The 26,177-nt window shown below is 46.0% G+C and overlaps 1 protein-coding gene across 4 annotated transcripts in view; it reads right to left on the bottom strand.

Annotated features, from left to right (window-relative positions):
- PROM1 (prominin 1) overlaps positions 1-25,944 on the bottom strand; it is a 101,204-nt gene extending 75,260 nt beyond the window's left edge. For 2 of the 4 annotated variants that reach the window (XM_064487895.1, XM_064487902.1), the window contains exons 1-2: positions 25,397-25,516; positions 19,128-19,561 (exon numbers count right to left, since the gene is read on the bottom strand). In XM_064487895.1, the coding sequence (XP_064343965.1) occupies positions 19,128-19,347 (220 nt within the window). In that variant the 5' untranslated portion in view covers positions 19,348-19,561; positions 25,397-25,516. The other 2 variants (XM_031437020.2, XM_031436992.2) reach the window with 2 other exon arrangements.
- Positions 25,945-26,177: the final 233 nt, after the last annotated feature.

Here is a 26,177-nt window from a genome sequence, read left to right as displayed (position 1 = left end):
TCTCACACCACACACAAAGATAAACTCAAAACGGATTTAAGACCTAAGTGTAAGACCAGAAACCATAAAACTCCTAGAGGAAAACATAGGCAGAACACTCTGACATAAATTGTAGCAATATCTCATAGCAATATTTTTTTGGATCTGTCTCCTAAAGCAAAATAAATAAAAGCAGAAATAAACAAATGGGATCTAATTAAACTCAAAGGCTTTTGCACAGCAAAAGAAATCATCGACAAAACAAAAGACAACCTACTGAATGGGAGAAAATATTTGCAGATGATAAGACTGTAGGGGGTTAATATCCAACATATATAAACAGCTTATATAACACACACACGCACACACACATACATCAAACAGCTCGATTCAAAAATGGGCAGAAAAACTGAATAGATATTTTTCCAAAGAGGAAAGTAGATGACAAACAGACACAAGAAAAGATGCTCAACATTCCATCAGAGAAAGGCAAATCAAAACCGTAATGAGGTATCACCTCACACCTGTCAGAATGGCTATCACCAAAAAGAACACAAGTAATAGATGTTGGCAAGGATGTGGAGAAAAGAGAACCCTCATACACTGTTGGTGGGAATGTAAACTGGTGCAGCTACTGTGGAAAACAGTATAGAGGTTTCTCAGAAAACTAAAAATAGAACAACTGTATGACCCAGCAATTCCACTCCTGGGTATATATCCAAAGAAAATGAAAACATTAATCAGAAAAGAAACATGTACCCCAATGTTCACAGCAGTATTATTTACAATTACCAAGATATGGTAGCAACCTAAGTGTCCATCAAAAGATGAATGGATAAAGAAGATATACACAATGGAATATTACTCGGTCATAAAAAAAGATTGAAATCTTGCCATTTGCAACAACATGGATGGACCTAGAAGGTATTATGCTTAGTGAAAAAAGTCAAACAGAAAAATGCAAATACTGTATGTTACCACTTATATGTGGAATCTAAAAACATAAAACAAATGAATATAACAGAAACAGACTCACAGATATAAAGAACAAACTAGTGATTACCAGCAGGGAGAGGGGAGGGGAGAGGGGCAAAACAGGGGTAGCAGATTAAGAGGTACAAATATCATAAATAAGCTACCAGGGTATATTATCCAGCACAAGGAATACTGCCAATATTTCATAATAACTTTAAATGGAGGATAATCTATAAAAATTTTGAATCACTATGTTGTACACTTGAAAATAATATAATATTGTAAATCAACTATACTTCAATAAAAATACATCTCGAAAAAAATACTTAATAGGCACAAATATGTCCTAGACCCTATACTGGGTGTTAAGGATACAGAGACGAAAAGATAAAATTCTTGTGGTTAACAGGTTCACAGTCTACTGGAAACACAGATAAGTAGATAAAAAGTAGGTCTGCTTTTTGGGAAGATGGGGTCATACAAGGTTCACCGTCAGCAGGTCAAATTGGGGGAGTTGTGGCGAGTAAGGAAACACTCGTGGAGCAGGTGATGTTTGAGCTGTGTTTTAAAAGAGGAACAGAATTGTGTTATGTGAAAGTCCTGAGCCTGTCTGTGAGCCTGGCCTTTGACCGCTGTCTTCCAGTCACTCCTCGAGGCAGGGCAGAGCTGGGAACTCAGAATGAGACTGGGATTAGCAAGAGCCCGGAGGCCCCCAAAGACAACTTCCCAAACCCCAGTACAAAAACGGCTTCTGCTTATTTGCTCTGAATTTCTCCTACATAAACTTCCTAAGTGTCAGAGAACAAAACCCCAAATGAAGAGGAAGGCAGTGAAATGCCCAAAGGCCACCTCCTTTCAATTTAAACACAAAAACAAACCAACTTCTGTTGGATCAACGGCACTGCCTGTTTGTTAGCGGTGGGATGGGAAGCCCCGCAGCCAGGGTGGGGACAGAAGGAATCCTTTATGAGAGCTGAACCCACACCTGGGCCCCTGGGCCCCCTCGGAGGGTGCAGGGGCTAAATAAGGCCCCCCAGCCATTGAGGCAGCACGTGCACCTTCCCCCGCATCTGCGATCACGACACCCCACAGATCCCAAGTCCCTGAGCTCTGTTCAGGCCACTCAAAAGTCACCCCTGAGTCCTGGGGAAATACTAGACTGTGCAAGTTTTCTCCCTTCCTGTGACATGGCACCACAATGCTCCAGACACAGCAGAAAGCCACTCATGAACGGAAAAGAAATGATAGAGCATGACCATTCACAACCACCACAGTGATGATTTATGAAGGCACGGGTAATCCCTGGTTGCTAAAAGCACTCAGCCAACGAGGGCTGGGGAACAGGACAGGATATGGGGAAAACTGGAAGATACCACCTTAATCAAATCAACAAACTTAATTTCACCAATCATGGGACAAACTGACATCAGTAACTTCCAGATGAGATCCACTGAGCGGATCCAGCATGCACGTAGTACCCCGACAGAAGATTTCATTTGAATCTAATCATGAGAAATCAAGGTAAATTCAAAATTGAGGGACATTTCAGGGGAAAATGGCTTAGGCTCGTCCAAAAAACTACTTGTATGCTATAAAGAAAAATAGGCTAGGGAACTGTTCTAGATTAAAGGAGACTAAATCTAAGGTGAGGCAGGATTCTTGACTGAATACTGGATCCAGGGAATTAAAAACTATATAGAACATTATGGAGAAATCTGAGAAATGTAAATATGAACTGTATATTAGATAAAAGTGTTACAATAATGTTAAATGTCCTGAGTGTCATACTTGCATGTGGTTATGTAGGAGAGACTTAGTCTTACAAGATGCATGCTGTGGTGTGGCAAAATACTAACAAAGTAGTGTGGCAAAATATTAACAATTGATGAATCTATAAAGGACAGACAGGTGTCCATTTGCACTATTCTTGTAACATTTCTAAAGTTTAGAAATGATTCAAGATAAAAATCTGGAAGGCAAAAGTTCCTGGATCTCTTCCCATCTTTTTCCCTATAATCATTTTCCCTTTTCCAAACTCTGTTTCTAATACTAGTTAGCCAGTTAACCTATTTTCCTGTTTATTAGGGGCAAAACTTTTGAACTCAGTTTTGGAAAGTCACACGTTTTATGCTTTGTTCTCTCCTTTTTGGGATTCTGACTCAAGGAACAAAGGAATGAGTAAAAAGATAACTGGGAAAATGGATATCACACTTAATGATGAGAATTAATAGTAAAAAAATAGAATTCTTATTAATTTTGGTAGTTCGGTAAGGACAGTGTGGATAGTAAGAAATGCCCGTATTCTTTAGAAAGGCACATTGATGTGGAGGGTGAAATGATAGTATGTCTGAATTTGCTTTAAATGTCCCAGCAAAGAAACAAGAAAGAAAAGAGGACAGATGAAACAAATATGACAAAAACGGATAAATTTTTTCATCTGGGCAATTGGCTAACGAGGATTCACTGTATTATTCTTTCCGGTTTTGGCGTAGGTTTGAAAATTTTTTATAAACAATTTATAGGAAAGGGGAGGGTATAGCTCAGGTGGTAGAGTGCATAGTTAGCATGCAAAAGGTCATGCATGGGTTCAATCCCCAGTAACTCCTCCAAGAATAAATAAATAAATAAATAAACCTAATTACCTCTCCCCACCAAAACAAAAACAAAAACAAAGAAACAGATTAATAAAAACATATAGGAAATCTTACTTCCCTCTCACTCCATCCTTCAATTCAGATCTTCATTCCACGTAACCCACTTTTAGTGACGTCACCTTCTAATTGATCCCTTGGACTCACATCTCTCTTAACTCCATTCCTTTCTAGACAACGTTGTCAGATTAATTAACCTACAACCCTTTTTACATGGCCTCCACTAATTATCTTTAAAGCTGTGCATAATGTGACCCTATCCTTCCCACTGAAATTAAAGCGAGTGCAGGCTTTGGAAGCAGACTGACCAGATACATATCTTGGCTCGCCCAGACAGTCCGGTGCACACCTGCTGTCCTGGCCTAATCGTTACCAGTGCTGTCTCTCACTCTTAAAAAGTCCTGGTTTAGATGATAAATTAAATGGCCACCCTAAATCATGTGATCCTGAGTTCAAATTCCAGATCTAATACTTAATGATGTGTGACCTTGGCAATCTATTTAACACCCCTGGACCTCAATTGTCTCATCTTTGATACGGAGGTAATAAATACCCATTGTTAAAAATAATACGTCAAAACTCCAGCACATATTATGCAATCAATAGGCAGTTGCTATAATTATGTCTCCCTCCAGACAAGACCCCTCCAATCCAGCCAGATCTCTTCCCTTGTCCCCAAAACAAACAAACAAAAAAACTTATTCCAACCCTCTGAGGCTTGGTGATGCTATCCCCCCACCTATCAAAACCCTCCTTCTATCCTTCAAAGTTAACACTTGAGGTCCTTTGCCAACTTCCCTCATCACTAATTACCTACAGTTCATCATCCACTTGTGAGACTGAATGATCCACCGGCTTACATGTCCCCTGGACTATTTATTCTCTGTAAATATATTTCATCTCTTCAACCGGAGACTGTTCATTCCTTACAGTAGGAAATGTTCTTTCTCCCACATAAATCTTATCATTCCTAACCCAGTGTTATGCACCTGCAGCCTGTCTTCAGTAGAACTTGCATGCCCTAAACAAGACACCTCAATCCAACCTAAGAAATAACTTCTTCTAGGTAAGAATATTTTCTTTGAAAACAAATCTAGAAATACAATCATGATACTATTCTTAAGTTATATTTCGTTTCATTTTAAGAAATTCCTGTATGTCTTTCACCTCGTCTTCTTTATTAAGCTCCAAAGGAGGCAGGCTGAGAAATCAAAGACTTCTTATAAACTAAATCATAATCCCAAATCACCACTACTGTTGAACTTTAAAACCCCAGCCATTCCAATGGTACATTAAATATCACACAAAATCTTACTTCCCTCTGGCTCTAAGTCCTTAATTCAGTCTGGTTTTTAAATGTGCAATCTATTTCTCAAAAGTCTCATTTATCATAATAAAAAATGATTTGACCCTAAAGCACAGTCAGTTCTAGATATTCTGCATATACTGGAGACCAGTGGGTGCACGGTCTGAAACCAGATGTTCTAAATACCTTTTTTTCTTCCAAGTCTTAACTTTATGCTTACATTCTATATGGGGATATAGCGTGATTTTCACTATATAAAAACTATTTTAAAATGTCTTTGCCTAGGGAAAAAAAATCTGAAAAACTATCTTTTTTCTTTGGGTGGAGAATGGACCTTTTTAAAATCTGTTTCTGTATATTTTGAATGAACATATTCTACCTGCAAAATGGAAACAAATAAAAGTATGTCTCTTGTGCTTGCAAAGAATGATATTAACCAACAATAATAAACTATTCACTTATTTAGTCAACAAAAGCGTGTTCATTCAACAAAAGCTCCTGCTATACCCAAGTACCAGGAATCCAATTTCAAACAACAAAGCAGGCACTGCCTCCCTCCCAGCCAACAACTCCCCTGCCCACCTTCCTGCTTGCCTGACCTACCAGCATTCATTTGACTGTGGGACCTGAAATGAGCGAGCTTCCTGTCTCTGGGCCTTAGTTTTCTTGTCTGTAAAATGGGACTAGGAAATTGGATGATTATTTCTGACCAGATGATCTTCCCTCAGTGACAGATTCCCTAAAACCAAGTGACCTGATTAGGCAAAAGGTTTCTGTATAAAGAGCTGTTGACACGAAATCAACACTAAAAAGACAGAGACTTGGCTACATAACTGGGCAGAAGGCATTTCACAAACTCCTCAAAAAGGAAACACAGATGGGAGAACCATCAACCACAGGAGTGATCAGAAATAAGTATAAAGTAACAAGATGCAATTAATTCAGTCTTAAAAAATCCCAACACATTACTGGTGGTGGCATCAACCATTTCAGGACCTTCTGGGAAATGGGTAGTTCTTTCAAAGACTTTGAAAATGATCATATCTTTTGACTAATTCGTTATTGAGGGGAAAGAATTTTAAATGCCTGAATAAGCCTAGTGAAAAATTGGAAATAAAAATGGGGAGGGATGAATTAGTTTCCATGGGATTCCACCCAGTTTCTCCATGAAGTAGGAGATCACTGGCTGGTGGAGGAGGGTTCAGGATAGAAATTTCAAAAGAGAAGAAAATGTATGCAAATAGTATGAGAAACAAGTCAGAACCAGCAGGGAGTGTGGTGTGTTTGGAGAGAGATACTAAGTTAGAGAGTGTGGCCAGAGATGGTCCCTGAGGAGCTGACATTTGAGCAAAGACCACGTGACAGGAGAAACAAGCCATGCAGAGGAATGGTCCAAACAAAGGGAATGGCCAGATGCCAAGGGTCTGTGGCAGGACGTCATGTGGCACATTCAGGAAGATCTGGGAGGAAGCTGGGATGACTGTTACGGTCCTTCGGAGGCTACTGTGTCCCCCACTTCCCCGTTCTCTCCCCCTAAGTGAGGAGGCATCTCCACTGGTCCAGGCGACCGGCAGCCCTAGTGAGGGGGAGGACAGCCCTGCAGGAGAGAAGTGGACAGCTCAGATACACACACTCACAGTACAACACGTGGAATTACATCCAAGCAAACTGGTCCTCAGGAAGACGGGTCTGTGCTGTTACTTCAATGCAGAACTCAGGAAGCACTCACTTCTGAAGTCAGCTATTAACTTGATTTCAGAGCAGATACTCACTTCTACTCTGCTTTATTTCTATTACACAAGTTATACTTGGAATGGCTCTTTAAAGAAATGCAATTCCTTGCAAAGCTGGCTTCCCGAGTACTCAGTCATTTGACACCACCGTAGACTAGTAGACTTGGCTGCGTTAAGCACAGCACATCTCAATCAGCGGCCCCCCAAGGAGCCAGCCGTCCAAATCTCATTAGGCTGAGCTTCTGGGTCAGCCAACCTCCAAGGGGATATAAAAACATCCACACCCTCCCCTTCCCCAGGATTCAGGCTATTTACTTCCAATCAGGTTGGAGGAGAGCCTTCAAAGGCAGTGATAAACATATCATACTGCATCACCATCAATTACTAAAATATTAAATATTTTAAAATAATAATACAAGGACATACAGACTCCTGCATGAGGTAATCAGTGCTCAAAAAATGTCAAACACAAACATTATGTCGCCACCTTTTGTCTCCCAGCGTTAACTTAGAAGTTCCCTCCTACAGAATTACTGAACAGCTTTCTCAAGCTGCTTTCTGTAAACAAGTCACTGCTCTCCTTGAAAGACTGAAAAGACTGCTTTCACCTAAGCTACTGCCCTGAGAGCCTTCTCCATCCTGTCTCTTCTAGTTTTAAATTATTTTGGGTTTTTTTAATCCCACTCAATAAGAACTTGGCTTTTAGGACTTTTTTTTTTTAATTTTTAGTTTATTTTAATATAATTTTTAAAGGTCACTTGCCATGTACAGTTATTACAAAATATTGGCTATGTTTCCTGTGTTGTAAAATACATCCTTGAAGCCAATCTGCACCCAATAGTTTGTACCTCCCACTTCCCCACCCCTATATTGCCTCTCTCCCACCCTCCCCACTGGTAACCACTCGTTTGTTCTCTGTATCTGTGAGTCTGCTTCTTTCTGGATTATAGTCACTAGCTTTTACCTTTAGATTCCACATAAGTGATGTCACACAGTATTTGTATTTCCCTGTCTGATTTATTTCACTTAGCATAATGCCCTTGAAGTCCATCCATGTTGCTCCAAATGGCAAAATTTCATTTTTTTATGGCTGAGTAGTATTCCAGTGTGTGTGTGTGTGTGTGTGTGTGTGTGTGTGTGTGTACACACATAGTACATCTTCTTTATTCATTCATCTGTGGATGGACACTTAGGTTGCTTCCATATCTTGGCAATTGTAAATAATGCTGCCATGATGCTGGGGTGCATGTAACTTTTTGAATTAGTGTTTTTGTTTTCCAGGATTTTACTTTTTTTCCCTATTCTTCCAAGGCTTACAGGGATATGTATAAAATTAAGGTAACATGAATATGAAGGACAAAAAGAGAAAAGGAAGTCCAGGGACATAAGTTGAAACTCCCAAGCTCCATGCAGGTAGAGCCCATCTGACCCACGGTCCCATCCCGCACAGCACGCGCTGCACATGCACTTGGCATTTGTGGAAGAGGAACACAGGGAGCAAGGGGCACATCTGTGTCCTGTACCTGCAGCTGAAGGGGGAGCCACTCTTCTCAGAAAGAAAGTTTTATTCCACATGCTCTCACCAAAAGGAAACCCTGAGGTGTAATTAACCGCCTCGACAGCATGCTAATGGGAGCCGGTGGGACCCGTTTCCTTGTGCAGTTACAGACGGCAGCAAGGAGAGGTGTCAGGGCTCACCACGAGTCCTCCACACACAGCTCACAGCTCAGGGCGAAGCCCAGGTGGATGGCAGCCTACACAGGTGAAGACTGGAGATTTTTAAAATACACTGTAGCAACTCATGCTCAATCTTTGTCATCCATGCCTTTTCAAAAAGGTAAAATTGACTCAATTGATGTTAGCCAAACTGGGTAAAAGGAAGAAATCAAAACTGAAATTATGAACTACTGGAAATTAAAAATGAGAACACCACATTCTAAATCTACAGGATAAAGCCAACACTGTTCTCAGGAGAAATTTTATAGGCTTAAATGCATTTATCAAGAAACAAGAATAAGGGGGAGGGTATAGCTCTGTGGTAAAGTGCATGCCTAGCATGCACGAGGTCCCGGGTTCAATCCCTGGTACCTCCACCAAAAGTAATAAATGAGTAGATAAGTCTAATTACTTCCCCCCACAAAAAATTTTTTTTTTAATTTTTAGAAAAAGAAATAAGAATAAAAATGAAATTACTAGATGTTCTACTCTAAAAATTTAAAAAAACAAAATTAAATAGACTTCCAAGTGAAGAAGGGTAGAATTACTAATAACAGACTAAACAAAATGAAGGTTATTTTTCATTTATTAAAAGGCACATTAGGAGTCAGTAAAGGCCAGTCCTTAACTCCAGAGCCCATTTCTGCTACACTGGGGAAACTTATTTGTAAAACAAGCAATACAGTGTCTAAAAAGTCACCTTGAAAGGGCCCAAAATCCACAGTAGTTACTGGACTACACTTTTCTAGCAAAAGTTTAAAATCATTCTCCTTGCTTGCCTTTCTAGCTTTCTAGGAAATAGAAGAACTTACAAAAGCATTTTCCATGGGGTGCATTGTTCGATCCGACTAAAAGGCATCGGGCAATAGCTGAGTCTAAGAGCGTAATGAAACGTAAGTAAGAGTAAGATGCCAAAATCAGACGATCTGAGTTCAAATCCCTGCTCTGCTCACTCACAAGCTGTGTGACCCTGGCTAAGTGAGTTCCTCTCTCTGAGCCTCTTCCCCCATGTGTATATTACAGAGATGATGTCCGCCTCCCAAGACACTGGACAAAATTCAGCGAGATTTTTCTGCCTCGCTCGTGCAGGACAGAACTGAATCCACCTCTGTGGAGTGTGATGAGGGGTTACTTGTCAAATGTGCCAATTCACAAAATTATAAATTGACCCAGCAATTCTGCTTCTAGGAATACATACTTACCTGCACATTTGTGAAATAACTTGTTACACAGTATTTGTAACGGCAAAATGGTAGAAACACATTAAAAGTAATGAACTACTTTGCAGCAATAAAAAAAAAAAGATGAGGAAGCTCTTAATGTACTAATACAATGACCAAAATATGCATTTACAAAGAAAGCAAGGTGCCAAACAATATACACAATATGTTATCATCTGTGGAAAAAGACCACAGACACACGTTTGCCTGCGTTACCAGAAAACAAATCGGAAAAGACACAGACACACAAATGCACACGCAAAACCTGCAAACAGCGGTCGTCTGTGAAAGCAAGCTGGGGACTGAGAGCCAGGAGTGGGACAGAAGCTTCGCAACGCATACGTTTTTGCACTTCTAAATTCTGAGTATGTAAATATATGTCACCAATTGAGAAATGGGTATTTTCTAAATTCGGTGAAATATGGGAACAAATCAAAGGTGAAAAATACTGATAACTCAACTGAAAAAAATGAGCAAAGGCAAAATCACAAGTTTTTTTGAAAAAAAAGAAATATATATGGTGGGGGAGGGTATAGCTCAGTGGTTGAGCGCATGCTTAGCATGCAGGAGGTCCTGGGTTCAATCCCCAGGATCTCCATCTTAAAAAAAAAAAAGTAAAGAAAAATGGATAAAAGAATAGGACTGACCAATGATTAAAGGTACACAAAATAAAGCATGTTTTCTATAACATGTCAGACCGGCCAGATAGAGTCTTCATAACCACAGTTGGAAAAAGTGTGGAGAAACAAGCATTTTCATGCACTAATACAGGGAATACAAAGTGGTATATAAATTAGAGAACAATGGTAATAGCGATGAAAATTTTAAATGCACATACCATGGTACGTATGCCACGGTAATTCCTTTTCCAGGGATTCCTCATACTGGTTGTATTGCCCAACTATAAGTATGCAAGATACATATTCAAGAGTGGTCTTCATAGCAGTGTTTGAAACAGCAAACAACTGGGAACTCAAACATCCATTGCTGTGTCTAATCAATTCATTTTTCAAATCCCGAACCTGCAATATGATGGTATTTGGAGGTAGGACCTTTGGGAGGTAATTAGGTTTAGGTGAGGTCACGAGCCTGGGCTCATGGTAGGGTTAGTGCCCTTCTAACAAGAGGAAGGGACCAGAACCCTCTCTCTCCACCAAGTGAGGAGAGCAAGCCGTCTGCAAACCAAGAAAAGGATTCTCACCAGACATCAAATCCGCCGGCATTAAGATCTTGGACTTCCAGCCTCCAAGACTAGGAGAGACAAATGTTGACTGTTTAAACCACCCAGTCTGTGGTGTTTTGTTATGATTAAAACAGGCCCCAACTGGAAACCTCTCAAATGCCAATCCAGTAGGATGGATAAATAAATTATGGTATATTCACGTGACAGAACAACAGCAGTGAATATTTACAACTACATGCAACAACGTGGATGAATCTCACAAATAAAATGTGAAGTAAAAGAAGCTAGAAACCAAAGAGAACATACTCCCCTACCAGGCATTGCTAACCTATACACTGAAAATCAGGAGAGGGTTTCCTTGGGGATAAGCTGGGGACAGCGACCGGGAAACGAGAGGGTTCTTCTGGGGGCTTCTTTTTCTTGACCTGGGGTCTAGTTACACAGATGTGTGCAGTTTAGTAAAAGCCATCGAGCTGCAAGTTTAGGTGCACTTTTCTATATGCATAAAATTGTTTAAAAATTTTTTTTTCAATAAAAAATAGAAAATTCTGACTTACTAGGTAGGGCCCAAGAATCTGCATTTGTAATAAACTCCTAAATGAGGCAGATGCTGTTGGTCCAAAGGACACACCTGGAGTAGCAGCGAGCTATGCCACAAATGTCCAAGTGTACAAGAGAATTTCCAGGAACAGGCTTCGAGAACAATACACACCCCACCCCCAGCCTCCTTCCTGTTGCTTTGGTTGGGGTTACAGGTTTACTGAGTGATGTCCACTTCCCGCTGTCCGCAGAGCCCCAAGCACACGTGTTGGCATGACATTCCAGAGCCCATCTGCCATCTGCTCACAAGCTACTCCCCAGGCTTGTGGCCTGACAGCCTCCCAGACAAGCAGGGCTCTGGTCTCACTGCTCTACAAGACATATTCCACGAGCCCCTGTCTCAACATGCATCACTCGGGCCTCTGCTTGTGTACCTGCCATGCTCTCCTCTGCTTCCTGAACTCTTCCACAACCGCACAGCTCAGTTCAAATGTTACTTCCTCCAGGAAGCCTTCTCTGATTGCCCCACAATGGCTAGTCTCTCCTCTGGACAGCCGAGAGCCCACTATTCACACCTGACAGTCAGCATGGACCAGCTTGCCTGCATCACAGCCGACTGTGGAGGTGGAGGGCTCAGTGCTCAATGTCAGCCTTTTGAGAGCAGGGGAACCCAGTCTGTCTGCCAAATAGCACCAGGCCTGGCACCCAGTGGGTGCTCACTATACTTACAGCATTGAAATTCAAGAACTTGGAATCAGACAACCAGGTCTGAATCTCATTCCATTATTTTTCAGAAATATGACCTTGGGCAGATCATTTAATATCTCTGAGCTGCTGGGGCTACCGGGAGAACTAAAGAAGTCTGTAATAGGTGTGGTGAGATGAATGTTGGCCCCCAAAAAGAATCAGCAAGTCCTGACCCCAGGAATGTAAGCTTATTTGGAAAAAGGGTCTTTGCAGATTAGGTTCAGGATCTCAAGGTGAGATCATCCCAAATATAGGATGGGCCCTAAATCCAATGACAGATGTCCTTATAAGAGAAAGCAAAGGGAGATCCAAGCCAGAGACACAGAAGGCAGCCGTGTGGAGAGGGGCAGAGACTGGAGTGATGCAGCCACAAGAGAAGGACATCTGGAGGCACCAGGAGCTGGAGAAAGCCAGGAAGGACTGTCCCCTAGACCCTTCAAGGGAGAGTAGCCCTGCCAATATATTGATTTTGTACTTCTGGCCCCCAGAACTATAAGAGAATAAATTTCTGTTGTTTTAAGCCACCCAGTTTGTGATTATTTGTCACAGCAGCCCTAAAAAGCCAACACAGTATAAGTCAAATAAATACTTGTTCTTCTGTCCATGTGATCACCGAGGTGTGACATTAATTTAAAAGTTTGTAATGAATATAGATTTTATGCATTCATATTTTATTTAACAAACATTCACATAGCTCTTAGTGTATATCAATGTCCTAATTGCTTCATAAATATTATTTACTTAGATATTACGATGATCCCAAAAGTACTATTATTATTATTATCTCCATTTTTCAGAGGGAAAACTCTGGAACAGAGAGTTTAAGCAACGTGCCCAAGGTCACAGAGCTAGTCAACACAGGAGCCAGGAGTCAAACTCAGGCAGTGGCTCTAGAGTGCTCACCACCGCTCAAGTGCCAGGCCCGTTTTGGAATCTAGACCCCAGCCAGGCAGAGGGTACGTGGCAGGGCTGCCCAGGGCCACCCGTCCTGGTAACGTCCCTCACACTCCTGCCCCAGCACTGCCCCGTCCAGACCACACTCGACAGCTGGATGTCCAAGCGCACATCCGAGAACTTCCCTTCCACTCAGTGGACCAGCGATGCCTCCCACCACGTGGGCTTCATCCAGCAGCTGCCCGGGGAAGGGGGCCATTTTATATTCATACCTAATCTGTCTTTTCCTGGATGTATTTGAAGGCCTCCAAGAGAACGTCACCGCTGGGGACAGGGAAGCTTTCCTTCTCGTGTCTTGCTGGGGACTGGCCCACTTTTACTCCTCAGAAGGGAACAGCCTGCCTGCACCACTTTCTCGCAGGGAGGAGGCCGGGACAGGGCTCAGCACGACTTCATGGACAAGCTTATGGGAACACAGTCAACAGGTCTAGTTTTTCATCTTAGCTGCAGAAGCTGTACCATGATGGATGGACTAGAGGAGAGCCCGTTACTGTCTCCAGACACGTCCCCGCTCCTCAAACCCACCCACACTCATAGGTGGCATATATGCCATTTATTTGATCTGATATACAACAGATCCCCTCCACGGAGGCAACGCAGCGCAGCACAGGGGACAAGCCCAGGCTTGGGCGGCACAGGGCTCTGGGGCAAACCCTGGCTTGGTCCCTTAGCCATCAGTGCGTGTGACCTTGCCAACAGTCCCTCAACCTCCCTGAGTCTCTCTTTCCTTATCAACAAAATACAAGTGACGACTGTGAGCCTGGACAACAAACCCAGCTTGCCTGGCTTCAAACTTCGACCCTGCCCACTGGCTAGTGTGTGACCCTGGTCAAGCTCGTTAGCTCTCTGGACCTCTGCTTCCCCTTCTGTAAAATAAGGATAATAGTACCCAGCTCACAGAGTCACTGAGTTGTTCAAACCCCTGAAAGCAGGCACATAATAGCAGTTTGCTGTTATAATTGTTAAGATGCAAAGACATGACAGCTGTACCCTGCGCGGCACAGTGAGTGACACCTGGGAAGGAGGACAATGGCTCCATGACCCTATTTATAGCCAGGCCCGGTGCCAATGAGTCTCATGATCTAAAGAAGACAGTGCTGGCTCTGAATTAAGAACACGCAGGTGTTGGATACAATATAACCTCCTGATTCTAGGTGGACGTTGACACACACACACCTATTAGGCTGTCCACCCAACCCCTCTTTCCTGGAAACCACCTCCATGCCTGTGAGGCAAGGGGGACATCGACAGCTCGCAGCGCCAGGCCCACGCACAAGGTGTCACTCTGGCCACGGCGACTTGATGGGCCCGTGCTTGGTGACTGGCCCAGGTGGGATGAGAATTGAGACTTGGGACTGAAAGAGAGAGAATGCCCAGCCACTCTCCAGGAAGCCGGCCTGAAACCTATGAACTTGGCAGGTTCTCCACCATGAGGACTGCAGGAGGGGGGAACCCAGAGAGGGGGATGGGAGAGAGGAGGAGGAATGAAGTGGCCACCGGGCAGACAGCAGCCAAGAGGGAAGGAGGTGGAGTCCCTGGTGGCTGACCCCTCCCCCCACGAGGTAACCCAGAGTCCTGATAATAAACACCCTTCGCTAATAGGCTTCTGTTACCTCAACAGGGAGACTCCCACTGAATGTCACATCCTCACGCATCTCAAAGTCTGCAGAAACCACGCTTAATCCCTCCCTCTTCTGCAGGTCTGCCACTTACCAGCTCCGCTCCCACGCCCGCCAACTCCAGGAAGCAAACCACATTAGCCCAAAACACTGATAGAAATAGGTCAACCATCCTAAAATCTAATTTTAAAATATACCAACACAGAATGGAGAATGACTTTAGAAAACTTCTTTAAGAATAAAAGCAGAGGAGACCTTTTTCTTTGCTTCCTCCATTAGAAAGGCTCTAATCTGGGTCATGATTTACACTAACTTCATCCCAGACACACAAAACTGGAAAAGACACTGCTTACCATCCACACCAGATAATCTTCTGCACTGCATGCTTTTAAGGTGTAAAAATTACTATTTTTCGTATTTATTTCTTCATTTTAAAAGCACTATGATAAAATAAAAGGGAAATAAATTACCCACAAAGTAAGCTGCAGAATATACGAGAAATAACTAGTCCTGGAGATGGGGGTTGGGGAGTCCTCAATCTGCCACTGGCTAGTTGTGTACTTTGAATGTGGAATCTCATCCTGACTTAGTTTTCCAATCTGTAAAGGGGGGTGTAATAAACAGAAGTTAGACCACCATCTACCACCATCAACTACCTGAGAGTCAAATGAGCTAACGCTTTGCACAGGATGCCTTACGGCAGATACTGGGGACAGCAGGGAAGAACCAACAGAGAAAAACAGAGCCCGTTAGATGCCAGTAGTTTTGTAGGAGTAGAGACTACTGAGTGAACTAGCATTGCATCCAAGTCCTGGCTTCTAGACCCAGTCCTGCCACCGTGGGGCTTGCTGGGGAGATACAGCCCACGTAACCTCAAAAATAATGGAACGTAGCTCCAGATAGAACGGTCCTGAGGGAGCAGCAGCAGGGACAGCTTGATGAGCCCCCCTGGGACACCGTTTCTTTCCATATCCCTCCCGACACCAATCTGGGCATCAAATCTCACCCACTCTTCCCCTCACATGGCAATATTAATAGCAGCCACATGTACTGAGGATTTTTCTCTGTGCCTTGCAGACATGGTTTTAAACAGAGGCTTCACGTACATCAGCTCATTTCAGCCTCACAGATAAAAGCTACGGAGCGGGCTGTGATTATAGTCATACTACATCTATGAGAACAGAGGTTCTGAAAATTAACTTGGCCAAGAGCACCCTGCAGGTAACAGGCAAGAGCTAGGACTTAAACCAAGCCTTTTGGACCTAAAATGGATCCTGACCCTGTTCCCCCATCGCCTTCGCCTCATTCCACGTTAGTTCATTATTACCACCCTCCCTGTGACCTATCCTACCAGCTGCTGTCGGATTCTTTTCCCAAAACCCAGCTTCACATCCACACTGGCTCACAGCACCCAGCGAGGCGCACCACAGAAGGCAGGGCTTTCAATAATGCTTCTCGAGTGAATGAAGCCTTTGCTCCTGCTGCCTTAGCTTCTGTCCCCCTACAGAACCCCCTGGCCTACCAGTCCGGGTACTCCAGCTCTGGCTTCCCAACCTTGGCGGACTTATTCCACAGATACACGCCCCATAGGTCCACGATGAACCAATGTCTCCTTCACTCCCCGGACAAGCCATTCTCTCTGCCTGGAATGCTCTTTCCCCAACTCCCTCTCCCACCCTCCATCCCCAGCCCCCACCCCCACCCTCACCCCCCACCCCCAGCCCCTCCTCACTCATCCTGCCATCAACACCTTTTCTAGGTTGAATGCATAGACTGAAGACTCCTCCCAAATGTAAGCCATCACTCTCTGCTTAGAGAGCCAAGCCCAGGTCACCACTCCGCTCTGGCAACTTCAGTCCAGGGCAGGGATTTATGAAATACCCACACCAGGTTCTAGAGCACATTCTGCCACAGCGTATAGTTACCTGTCTTCCTGGTCTTTTCTTCTGTCCAGGAATAAGCCTTTGTCTCAAGCCCCAGCTAAACTAGACCTTTCCATTTTGTATTTACCAAGATATAACATGGTACAACTTCTCTTTGGGGAGTTCCAAATGCACAATTTGGTACACCATTTTGGTCATACATGGGATGTGAAAGTGGAAAACTCCCCAGTCCGAGGGCATGAAAAGACAGAGTCCAGGTTTCAGGGCCCTCCTCCCTTCCTCTTCTGCTCTGTGCTGGGACTCTGCATTCAAAACACTTCTCCCTCACGTGGAACAATAGACCTGTGGGATATTACCATCTGTGAAGATGTTACTCCACAGAAGACTTGTCCATAGTCATCTGTTTTGGTTAGTGTACTACATTAGTTAACCTAATGAACGGAAATCCATCTCTCTCCCTCTTGCTCTATTTTTTTTTTTTTTTGCATCTTCAATTATGATGACATCTGCCTCTGTTTTGATGCTCATGAAATGCACCGGCCCCAAATGGAAAAACTATGATTGTCTCATATGTTTTCTTTATGTTGCAAAGCACCTAATGGGCACTTCAAGACTATTATGAAATCCAGTAACTGGGTGAAAGAATAGAAATAATGAGCTGATGGAAGAAAATCAACAGTCCAAGACGTCACCTGCTAACTTCAGTATTATATTCTCTAAGCAACCTAACGGTGATTTTGAAAGGGGGAGTACTGGTCTGCTCTGGTCTACTTTTGAAACTTCTGGGAGTTTCTTTCTCTGAAGTAACAAGTATTAATGAAGGTCAAGGGACAAGCAAGGCCAACAGCCTCAGATTACATTAGGATTCAAATTCTAAACTAATAATGACATTGGAGTCGAAAACCTCGGAAAGCACCAGAAAGATGTCTTTTAACCTGATCATTTGAATGAAGACCTTTAAAAACACTGCTTTTCCTTGTAAAATATGTGTGAGGAAGTCTTCCCAAGAAGTCTAGAAGGAGCAAAATAGAACAACATATGGAAACAGATTACAGGATTAACTAATTACATGATCTGTCTTAGAATGACCCATGGAAGATGCTCATCACAGTCTTTTTAAAGAAGTCATTGTAAATTCATATTAAACAACAGAATTCTATGCTTTTTACATTAAAAGAAAAAAACAACAAAGAAGCCAAGACTAAAAACACTAGTAGATACTTGTTTATTTAATTTTATTTACATCAAGTCTAAAAACAAATGAAGAACTATTTATTGAGAATAGTGAACTTGTATTCAACATTAATAAATAAACTCAGTTTATTTTCTGCTTCTGCCCTTAGGATTTCCAAATTTAGTCGCTCAAGCAGTGACATAAACAGCAAGCACTCTCCTATGACAGCAGGGCTCAGAGTGATTTATTTCACTCAACTGAAATTTAAACTAAAAATGGAGAACTACACTTCAAACTGTTTCAACTGCTTAATCTGAGACAAATATAAAGGAAGTTTCAACATAAATGTATATTAATGATGCAACATGGATGGACCTGGAGGGTATTATGCTTAGTGAAGTAAGTCAGACAAAGACAAACACTTTATGATATCACATATAAGTGGAATCTAAAAAAATAAAACAAAGGAACATTTAAAAATGTACATGAACGAAAATCTATGAACTGCCTGTAATAGAAAGAGCTGAAGTTCACAAAATATATTCTCGCTTTCTCTCTTCCCCCTCTCTCTTTCTCTCTCTCTCACACACACAAATAATCTTCTTGTGAACAACAGCTGACCAGCTAAAGAAGATGATAACATTACTACAAATTTTATAATTTTTAGTAATCATGCTCATCTTCAAATCTTCATAGTTTAAAGAACAAGCTTAAGCTAGATTAAATCAATAAAAATTTAGACTGCCAAACCCTAATAGCAGGCACTTGCCACACACCATTTACATTCTCATCACCCCACACTTGAAAACACAGAGCCCCAAGACTCAGGAGTACAGAGGAGGAGCGGTGGTAAGGCCAAACAGTAGGACGGTACAGGGTGGGAGGGCGTGCTGTGAACACGCCCTCCCACCCTCACTCAGACTCTTAGAACTGAAGCAAACAGTTACCCAGGTAACAGGCTCCGTCCAGCCTGGCCTTGCCCTGAGCAATGTCAAAACTGCATTTTGTGGTGGGTGGGGGAGTTACATTTGTAATTTTAAATGGTCATGAAAGGTCATTATTAACTTCTCATTTGATGACAGAGAAGTTGCATCTTTATCCTAATTTTTACCTTTGGTACGTACTTGAGAATAATTCAATGCACTAATCAGATGAAAAAAAAAATAAAAGGGAGGAGATGGAGGATAAAGAACTGGAAAAACAGCGCAGCAATGCAGTTTGATTTCATTTCTTATGTTCACACTCCCGACAACCTATTTAACCTGGTTTTCTTAATTTCTGTCTCAATACTTTCGGCTCCTGTGCAATTCAATCGTTTTTAATCTCACACTTAAAAATACTGAATATATTCTACACGGATGGTGTTGTCATTAACAAACAATATCGTGTGTGTGCACCTGAGCGTGTCTAGGGACCAACCCTACCTTTTCCCGCAACCGGCACTTACCTTCAGGGAAAGCATGGGGCTGCACGGTGTGGAGAAAGATGTGCACCATCTGAAAGAGGATGCCAGTGGGTCCAGCTTCATAAGAATCTTCGGTCTCATAGTTTGTTGGAGGAAATTCAAATTCCAAACAATCAAAACTGTTGGTGGATGGTGGCGACCCCTCTGAAACGGTGTCCCCACACAGCCCCAGCAGCAGGAAGAAGCCGAGGACTGGGGCCATAGCTAGCAAGATGCCCCAAACATGAGGTAGGACTGGGGGCCTTTTGCCTCAGAGGTTCTGGAAGCCTGGAGGACTGTGATGCTGTGCAGAAGAGGCGTGGTGAGGACTGAGTGTGCTGAGCCCTCGGTTTTCCGGCTGGGCTGGCATGCGGTGATGGGCGGCAGAGAATGTTCTCCGGGGAGTGGAGGGTGGTCAGCCGCTCAAGGCACCATCCCTGGCAGGGAGAGAAGGGGCAGCGGTCACTAATGCACGCAGCCGGCCTGCACGCGCAGCTTCCCTGGAGGAGAGGCTGCAAAGCTTTAGAGCAAGCCCTCAGCCTAATCCGCTGTCGGGGATGCAAACACAGAGCCTGCTTCAGAGCGCAAGGGCAGGAAAGCTAGAAGGTTCCAGGGACCAGACCCAGAAACACCAGGTAGTGAAGTGCATGTGCAGTCTTAGAAGCTGCCATTTATTAAGCACTTACTACATGCCAGACATGTTCTACATGCTTTGCAGGCAGGCCCTCGGTTAAGGCGTTATCCCGCTTTACAGATGACCCAGATAGCATGTCAGCGACTTGCCTGGGGCCACGGCTGATTCACGGTGGGACAGAATTCAAACCCAGTCATTTGCTTTAACTATGAACTCTAACCACAGCTCCAAGACACTGTCCCTGCAGAGCCCTCCCTCCCAGTCAGAGAAGCGAAGGCCCCCAGCAATAGACGATAATGCTTGTTTATTTCCTCCAGTTTGGGGTTGTTCTCCCGTCTCTGGAGATACGCTTTTTATTCTGCTATGTGCTCACAGATCTCATCTCAAACATCCCTGTTTCCACTCACCCTCAACCCAAACTAGACGAGCGTGGCCTGCCCGGCAGGGACCACACTCTTCAAGGCCGGGTGACACTGGACTCTGCCTTCCTAACACACTCATCAGGTAGCCCTGATGGAAATCCCTGCCCCAAGTCACCACCTGGACAACTCGGGGTCCAGGCGATGAGAGGCAGAGCAGAGGGAGGCTCCCACCCACCCCCGGGAAAAGGGAGAAGGATCAGGAATCTAGAAGTGCTACCAGCCCAGTGTCCAGTGAGAGCAACGTTGACCCTGTCCTCCTCGAATTTCTATCCCCAGAACTGAACACAGGCTGAATCAAAACAGAACCTCCCAGAGCAGCCGGGATGCTCTGCTTGTCCTTACTTCTTTGGGGTCAGAAAACACCCTGATTTTATTTTTCATGTTAGATACACACTCAATAACTTTCAGAATAAGGACAGGGTGCTCCTGAAACACATACTGTGAGATGGGGGAGAGGGACCACCAAGAAAGTGACACACTGTATGAGGGCCCACCACCTATATCACAGAAATAGGTGGTGTCAAAGAAAGCTCCGGACAAGAGGTAGTACTACACGAGCTGTTTGAATGAAGATGCTCATTCATATCGGGTACCCTTGGATATGGGCTCATCCTCTAAGCCCCATCCCACTCCAACTGCTTCTGCTCTGACCTGCCAGCGGAATGACCCTGGATCCTCCCTTTATGAAATCATGGGCTGCCCAGATCTTCTATGGAGCCCAGTGCCAAACTCATCAAACCCCAAGCTTCCAGCTCCATCTCCCCTACAGACCCACCAGGACCCTGGGCACTGTTTCCAAAGGGCAGTCCCTGCCAGGCATGGCCGCTGTCCCTGTCCTCGGGCTCTGAAGTGCTTAACCTTTCCCGGGTTCTACTAGGAATCAGCGCTCTGCTCAGTCTTCAGATCATTTCCAGAGAGAGTACATGAGAAGGAAACAAAGCAGGCCAGCTATTTCGCAAAGCCCCTCTCTGGAAGTCTGCAGGACCAGCACTGGGTAGGAGGAAGATGGGAAGGTGGGGGGAGGGGGTGTGGTTATTCAGGTAGGATACGACCACGCTCCTTTAGGCAGGCAGGTGGGTGTGTGCGCGCACACATCACACACACCATACATGCACTCACACTAACACACAACCCACATACACACAACACACATACACGCAACACACTAAATATACCAGGTACATATGGTCCACAGCCAGCACACTCCACACACATACATGCCACATACTAACACCCACATGCACACACACACACTCACAAGCATCACACATAATACACACATCATACATAAACACACACACCACGCTCACATCTTATCTTGTTGTCTGTTAAAGGACAGGCAGGAGCCGGTGGAAGGATTAAGGGCTCAGCTGCTAAGAAAGGCTGACTTCCTGGTAATGCCACCAAGCCTCAGCCAGGGACACAGAGAAACAGCGGGAGGGAGACGGCGGAAGGCCCACGGGAGATCTGTGACTAAAGAGACCTTCCGACTCCCTCAGAGAAGAAGCAGGGGAAAGGAAATCCCAAATGAAATGGGAAGACAGGGTGTCAGGGGAGTTGGCACCTGAGCGGCATGTGCAGGTTTCTTTACATCTTGCTCTGGAACTCTTTAAGTTTAAGAGCATAATAAAATCTCACTACTTATGAAACATTAGACAATTGATACACACCAAGTCGGAAAGGAAGTTATACATCTCAGTTTTAATCAGCTGTGCCCAAAAAAGAAGGTCTGGCTACTTCCCTATGAAACCACCACAGGGAGCCAGCGCCACTGAGAGCAGCTCAGGGAGCTGCCGGCAGAAAATCCAGGAAAGCTCTCCCGACTCATCAGCTGCATCAGCATCAAACGGGGTGTTTATTTCAAGTGCAGATGATCGATCGGAACTAATCTCTCAAGATGTGGCTCATTAATCTGCATCTTTAACCCACTGCCCCTGTGAGTAATTAGTAAAACAAGTAAGATTTGAGAACCAGCACTGTTCCCACGGACCCCCTGGCTAATCCGTGCTATTTTCCAGACACCTCAATCTTCCCAAACACAACTGCAGAACAACAGGCACAAGACAAAAGCTCCCCAAATCCCCTTCTTACATTGAACTGATTGGGCCCAACGTCTGCGTGGGGGGTCCCTGACTTACTCATCCTCTCTGCACCCCGGGAGCCCAGCACACGGTAGGCACTCAGTAAGGACTGCTGAAATCAAACGGCGGCAGGTAGAGAGAAGACTGACAAAGTGGTCATGTTTACCTGTTTCAGAACTGACCAAGCATCTGTTGATAAGCAGCCTCCAGCCTCTGCAAGGGAGGTGCTGGACTGCTTACAGCTGTTTCCTCCAACACAAGCAGCAGACTGTCGCCTCGCTGGAGTCACCCACGGCGGAACAACCGGCCTACCATTCTGGGCGCCATACTTTCAGCTGGGACCCTCAACTTCACAGGCTTTGGAACCGGCTCCCTCAGGGCCTCTCTCCTCACACAGGCACCGGACTATAATCAATAAGGGCGAGTCACCATTTTCTGGTTTGCGGGGTGCAGATTCCTGGTTTCTACTCCAAATGCACTGAATTCAGATTGGGAAAGGGACCCAAGAACATGAATTTTAAGCAAATACCTCACATGATTCTGAGCCTGGAGTCCAGGGATGGGCACATCCACAAACACTGGTTTAAAAACAAATACAATGACCATCCAGCTTCATTTCTGCTCTCCTTTTTTTGACGGAAATTTTGAAGGACTTTTTTAAAGGATCTGTAGATGTTTGTTATCTTGGGTTTACTGAGGGGGTGGGGCACGATGGGAGCTGCCCAACTTCTGAGCCAACCTTTGTGAGTCCTGTGGGTGGCCGTCTTGCCTCTCATTGTGAGGCCCGCTGAGGTGCCCAAACTGAGCCCAAGCTTGGCCAGTCAGATGCTTACTCCTGGGCTTGTGCAGGAGATACACACTGAGGCAGAGGTGGTGTCTACCTCATCCAAACAATGATGGCGGCCTGCCAGCAGCCACAGCCAGTCTCTGGGGGCAGCCATGGCTATACACCAATCAGGGGACCTGCTGCATGTCCTGTGTCCCACTCCTCCAGGCTCCTCGGCCTGGCTAGCCAGCCCTCCTGTCATTTCTCTAAGCCACCCAGTATCCAGTCCCTTTTTCTGCTTAAGTTATCCAGAGTTGGTTTCTGTCGCCTGTAACAAAGCAACCTGACCTTTAACAAATCTCAAAGCAAGTTCTCGGCCCCTGCAAAACCCAATTGTTCATATTTTAAACAGTACCAACAAAACAATATTTGATTTAAAGTTTTATTATTTCCCACTTGTCCTCTGATGCACTTTGCTTCACTGACTTGCCATTTAGGGGGAAAACAAAGTAAAACTGGGTCCTTATCTAGACACACAGAAATAGCCCAGCATGCAACTCTTAAGGAAGTTCATTTAAAAAAAGATTAGGGGACCCATTAAGAAAACAAAACTAAACTGAAGGGCTCTGCTGCAAGGACAAGAGCCCTCGCTTTTGAGACGGGGACATCTCCAGTCCCACTGATGAGCTCTGTGACAGTAGTCGCTTACAATCTCCAAGCTGTCCTCTGCTCATCTGTAAAATGGGGTTTGGAATTGTGTGCGAGGGCTGCAGCTGGAACAGGTACAGGCCCTGCCGCACAAACACCTGGCAGGTGTGGTGGAGGGTGTGTACGGCCACTGCACAGAGAAATAGTCTAAACTCCACCGTGGATCCCAGGCTCACCCTGGCAGGCAGGGCAGCTCTGAGGGTACTAAAGGCGGAAACTCACAAATGAGTGAGGAAAGAGGTAGAAACTTCACACACTAAGTTGCCTTGATAGTCAAGTCTTCGACCCACAGAAAGCGGCAATTTCATGTAGTTCAACCAACCATCACCAGCAGCTGTCTGAGTCTCCAGTGGGTTTATGTTGCGGTTGGGAGAAGGGGTGTTCAAGGCCCTTAATCATACACCTGCTGATCTTAACAAAGGTCAGCCGCCGCCCACCGGAACCCGGGAAAACCTTTCTCAAGCCGGGGCAGGAGAAAGGTCAGCAGCCTCCGTGGGCTACAGGCGCAACCTGTTGCTGCAGAAAGCTAGCGGTAATGGCTTCCTCGGTCTTTCCCTCCAATCCAAAGACAGGCCGGGGCCCCTCCGGGGCTCGCTCCCTCCCGGGTAGGAGCCTCTCTCGGGCTGCGGGACAAAGGATAAGCCGCAGGGTGGGCGCGGGAAGCGAGGAGACTCGAGGAATCCGCCGCCGCCTGGGGGAGGGGGTTGCCGGAGTAACTTGGCTGCGCCCGGCGCGCCAGCGCGGGTTCCCGGCCGCATGCAGGTTGGTATGGATCGGGGGTCGCCAGTGGAGGGGTGGTGAGGGTCCTGATTGGTGTGCCTCAAGCCCCCGTGGATCGGATCCCCAGCCCCCGCGCGGACTTTCGGGAAAACTGACTCCAGGCTGCCGACTCTCCCGCACCGCGAAGCTCTCCCTCCGTCCACGTTTCCCTTTGTTGTCCTGGCCCGCGCAGTACAGGCGGGGTGCGCCGCGATCTCTCAGTTCTCCCTCCAGCAATCGCCGAACGTCCCCGCGCTGTGCACCCAAAGTGGGCAGAGGGATGCTTCAATTCAGGGGAGCGAGTGCTCCCTCATGGGCGCGGCCATAAGGCCTCCCACTGCACCCCCCAGAGCCCCCGTCCTGTGATGGACAGTTGCCCAGCGTACTCCATTTAGAAAACCAGAGGAAGGTGACCCCTTCCCATACCCAGCCCGGGAGGGTCAGTGCCCCGCAACCCCGGGTCACTCTTCAGCAGAACAGTTCTCAAGTCCCGGGCGAGCCTCCTCCTCTCGTCCTTCGCCCTCTCAGAGACCCAGCTGGCAACCTCGGGGTCTGGGTCGCGCTCGCTCTCCCACCGCCAGCTCGCGCCCCGGAACCTGGCGAGCCACTGCCGCCGGCTCCCCCCGCAGCGCATGGAAAGAACACCCACCACGCAGCCCGCAAAGTTTGCGCGCGTCTGCCCCCCGCCCGGAATCCCCGCTGGCTCCCCCGCCGCTCTTGGAGCTCGCACCACCTGCCACGGGGCCGGGGAGGGGACGCCGAGGGCTGGGCGGAGACGGGCGCAGAGCGAGCCCTTCCATTCCCCATTCCCCGCCCCAGCTTTCTGGAAAGGGGAGCGCTCAGCCTCGCGGTCGAGTCCGCAGATACCTCCCGAGCCCCGGGATGAAGATGCAGCTACTCACCGCGCGCCGGGTCCAGCTCCCTCTTCTGCCCTCGCCGCCGCAGCCGCCGCCCCCTTTGCTCATAGCCCCCCTCGCCCGGCCCCGGCTCATGAATGATTTATGAGTCGGCCTCGGGGACCACCGGGACGGCTTCCGGAGAGGCCGCCTGGCTGCCCCGCGAGCCAGCCAGACCCCCGGACGGGGCGGGCCCGGAAAGGCGCCTGTCCTGGAGGCCCGCCGGCCAGGAGCAGGGTGACGGCGGCGACCTGTTGCGGCCTCCCCCGCTCCCGGACGGTTGCGGCCGGCGGAATGCACCGCTTCCGTAAACGTACTCACCCGCGGCGGGAGAGCCGAGCGCGCGGCCAGGTGCCCGGTGGGGACTGGCTGGGGACTTTAAAGAGCGCTAAGCCCGGGGTTCTGCCCGCCCTCCCGGTTGGACCAGCTGAGCAGCTTCGCCACGATGCCCCAGGGTACCCACAGGGACCTCGCTGCATTCATTTCCTGACGCCGAGAGTCCCCTCACCCGAGCACGTTCTTCTCCCAACACCCACGCCTCCTTTACGCAAGCAGAGAGGGCTACTCGGAACGCCGCTGCTCTTCCACAAACTTCTCTCACTCTTTCCAACTCAGACCTGCCTCGGTAACAACCCGTGACGCTTTAGATGCTTCTATTACCAAATTTCAAGACTTTTTTTTAATGCACCCAAATAAAAGAAAACTCAAATCATTTGGTTCCTTGACGTGTACTAACCGCAATGCCAGCGGCTGGAGCTATAAAACCGGCAAAAAGCAGTCCTTAACC

The sequence above is a fragment of the Camelus dromedarius genome, chromosome 1 (assembly GCF_036321535.1).
Source record: "Camelus dromedarius isolate mCamDro1 chromosome 1, mCamDro1.pat, whole genome shotgun sequence".
Taxonomy (NCBI): domain Eukaryota; kingdom Metazoa; phylum Chordata; class Mammalia; order Artiodactyla; family Camelidae; genus Camelus; species Camelus dromedarius.
The sequence above is the reverse complement of the archived record's forward strand: the minus strand, read 5'-3'. Positions and strand labels throughout refer to the sequence as shown.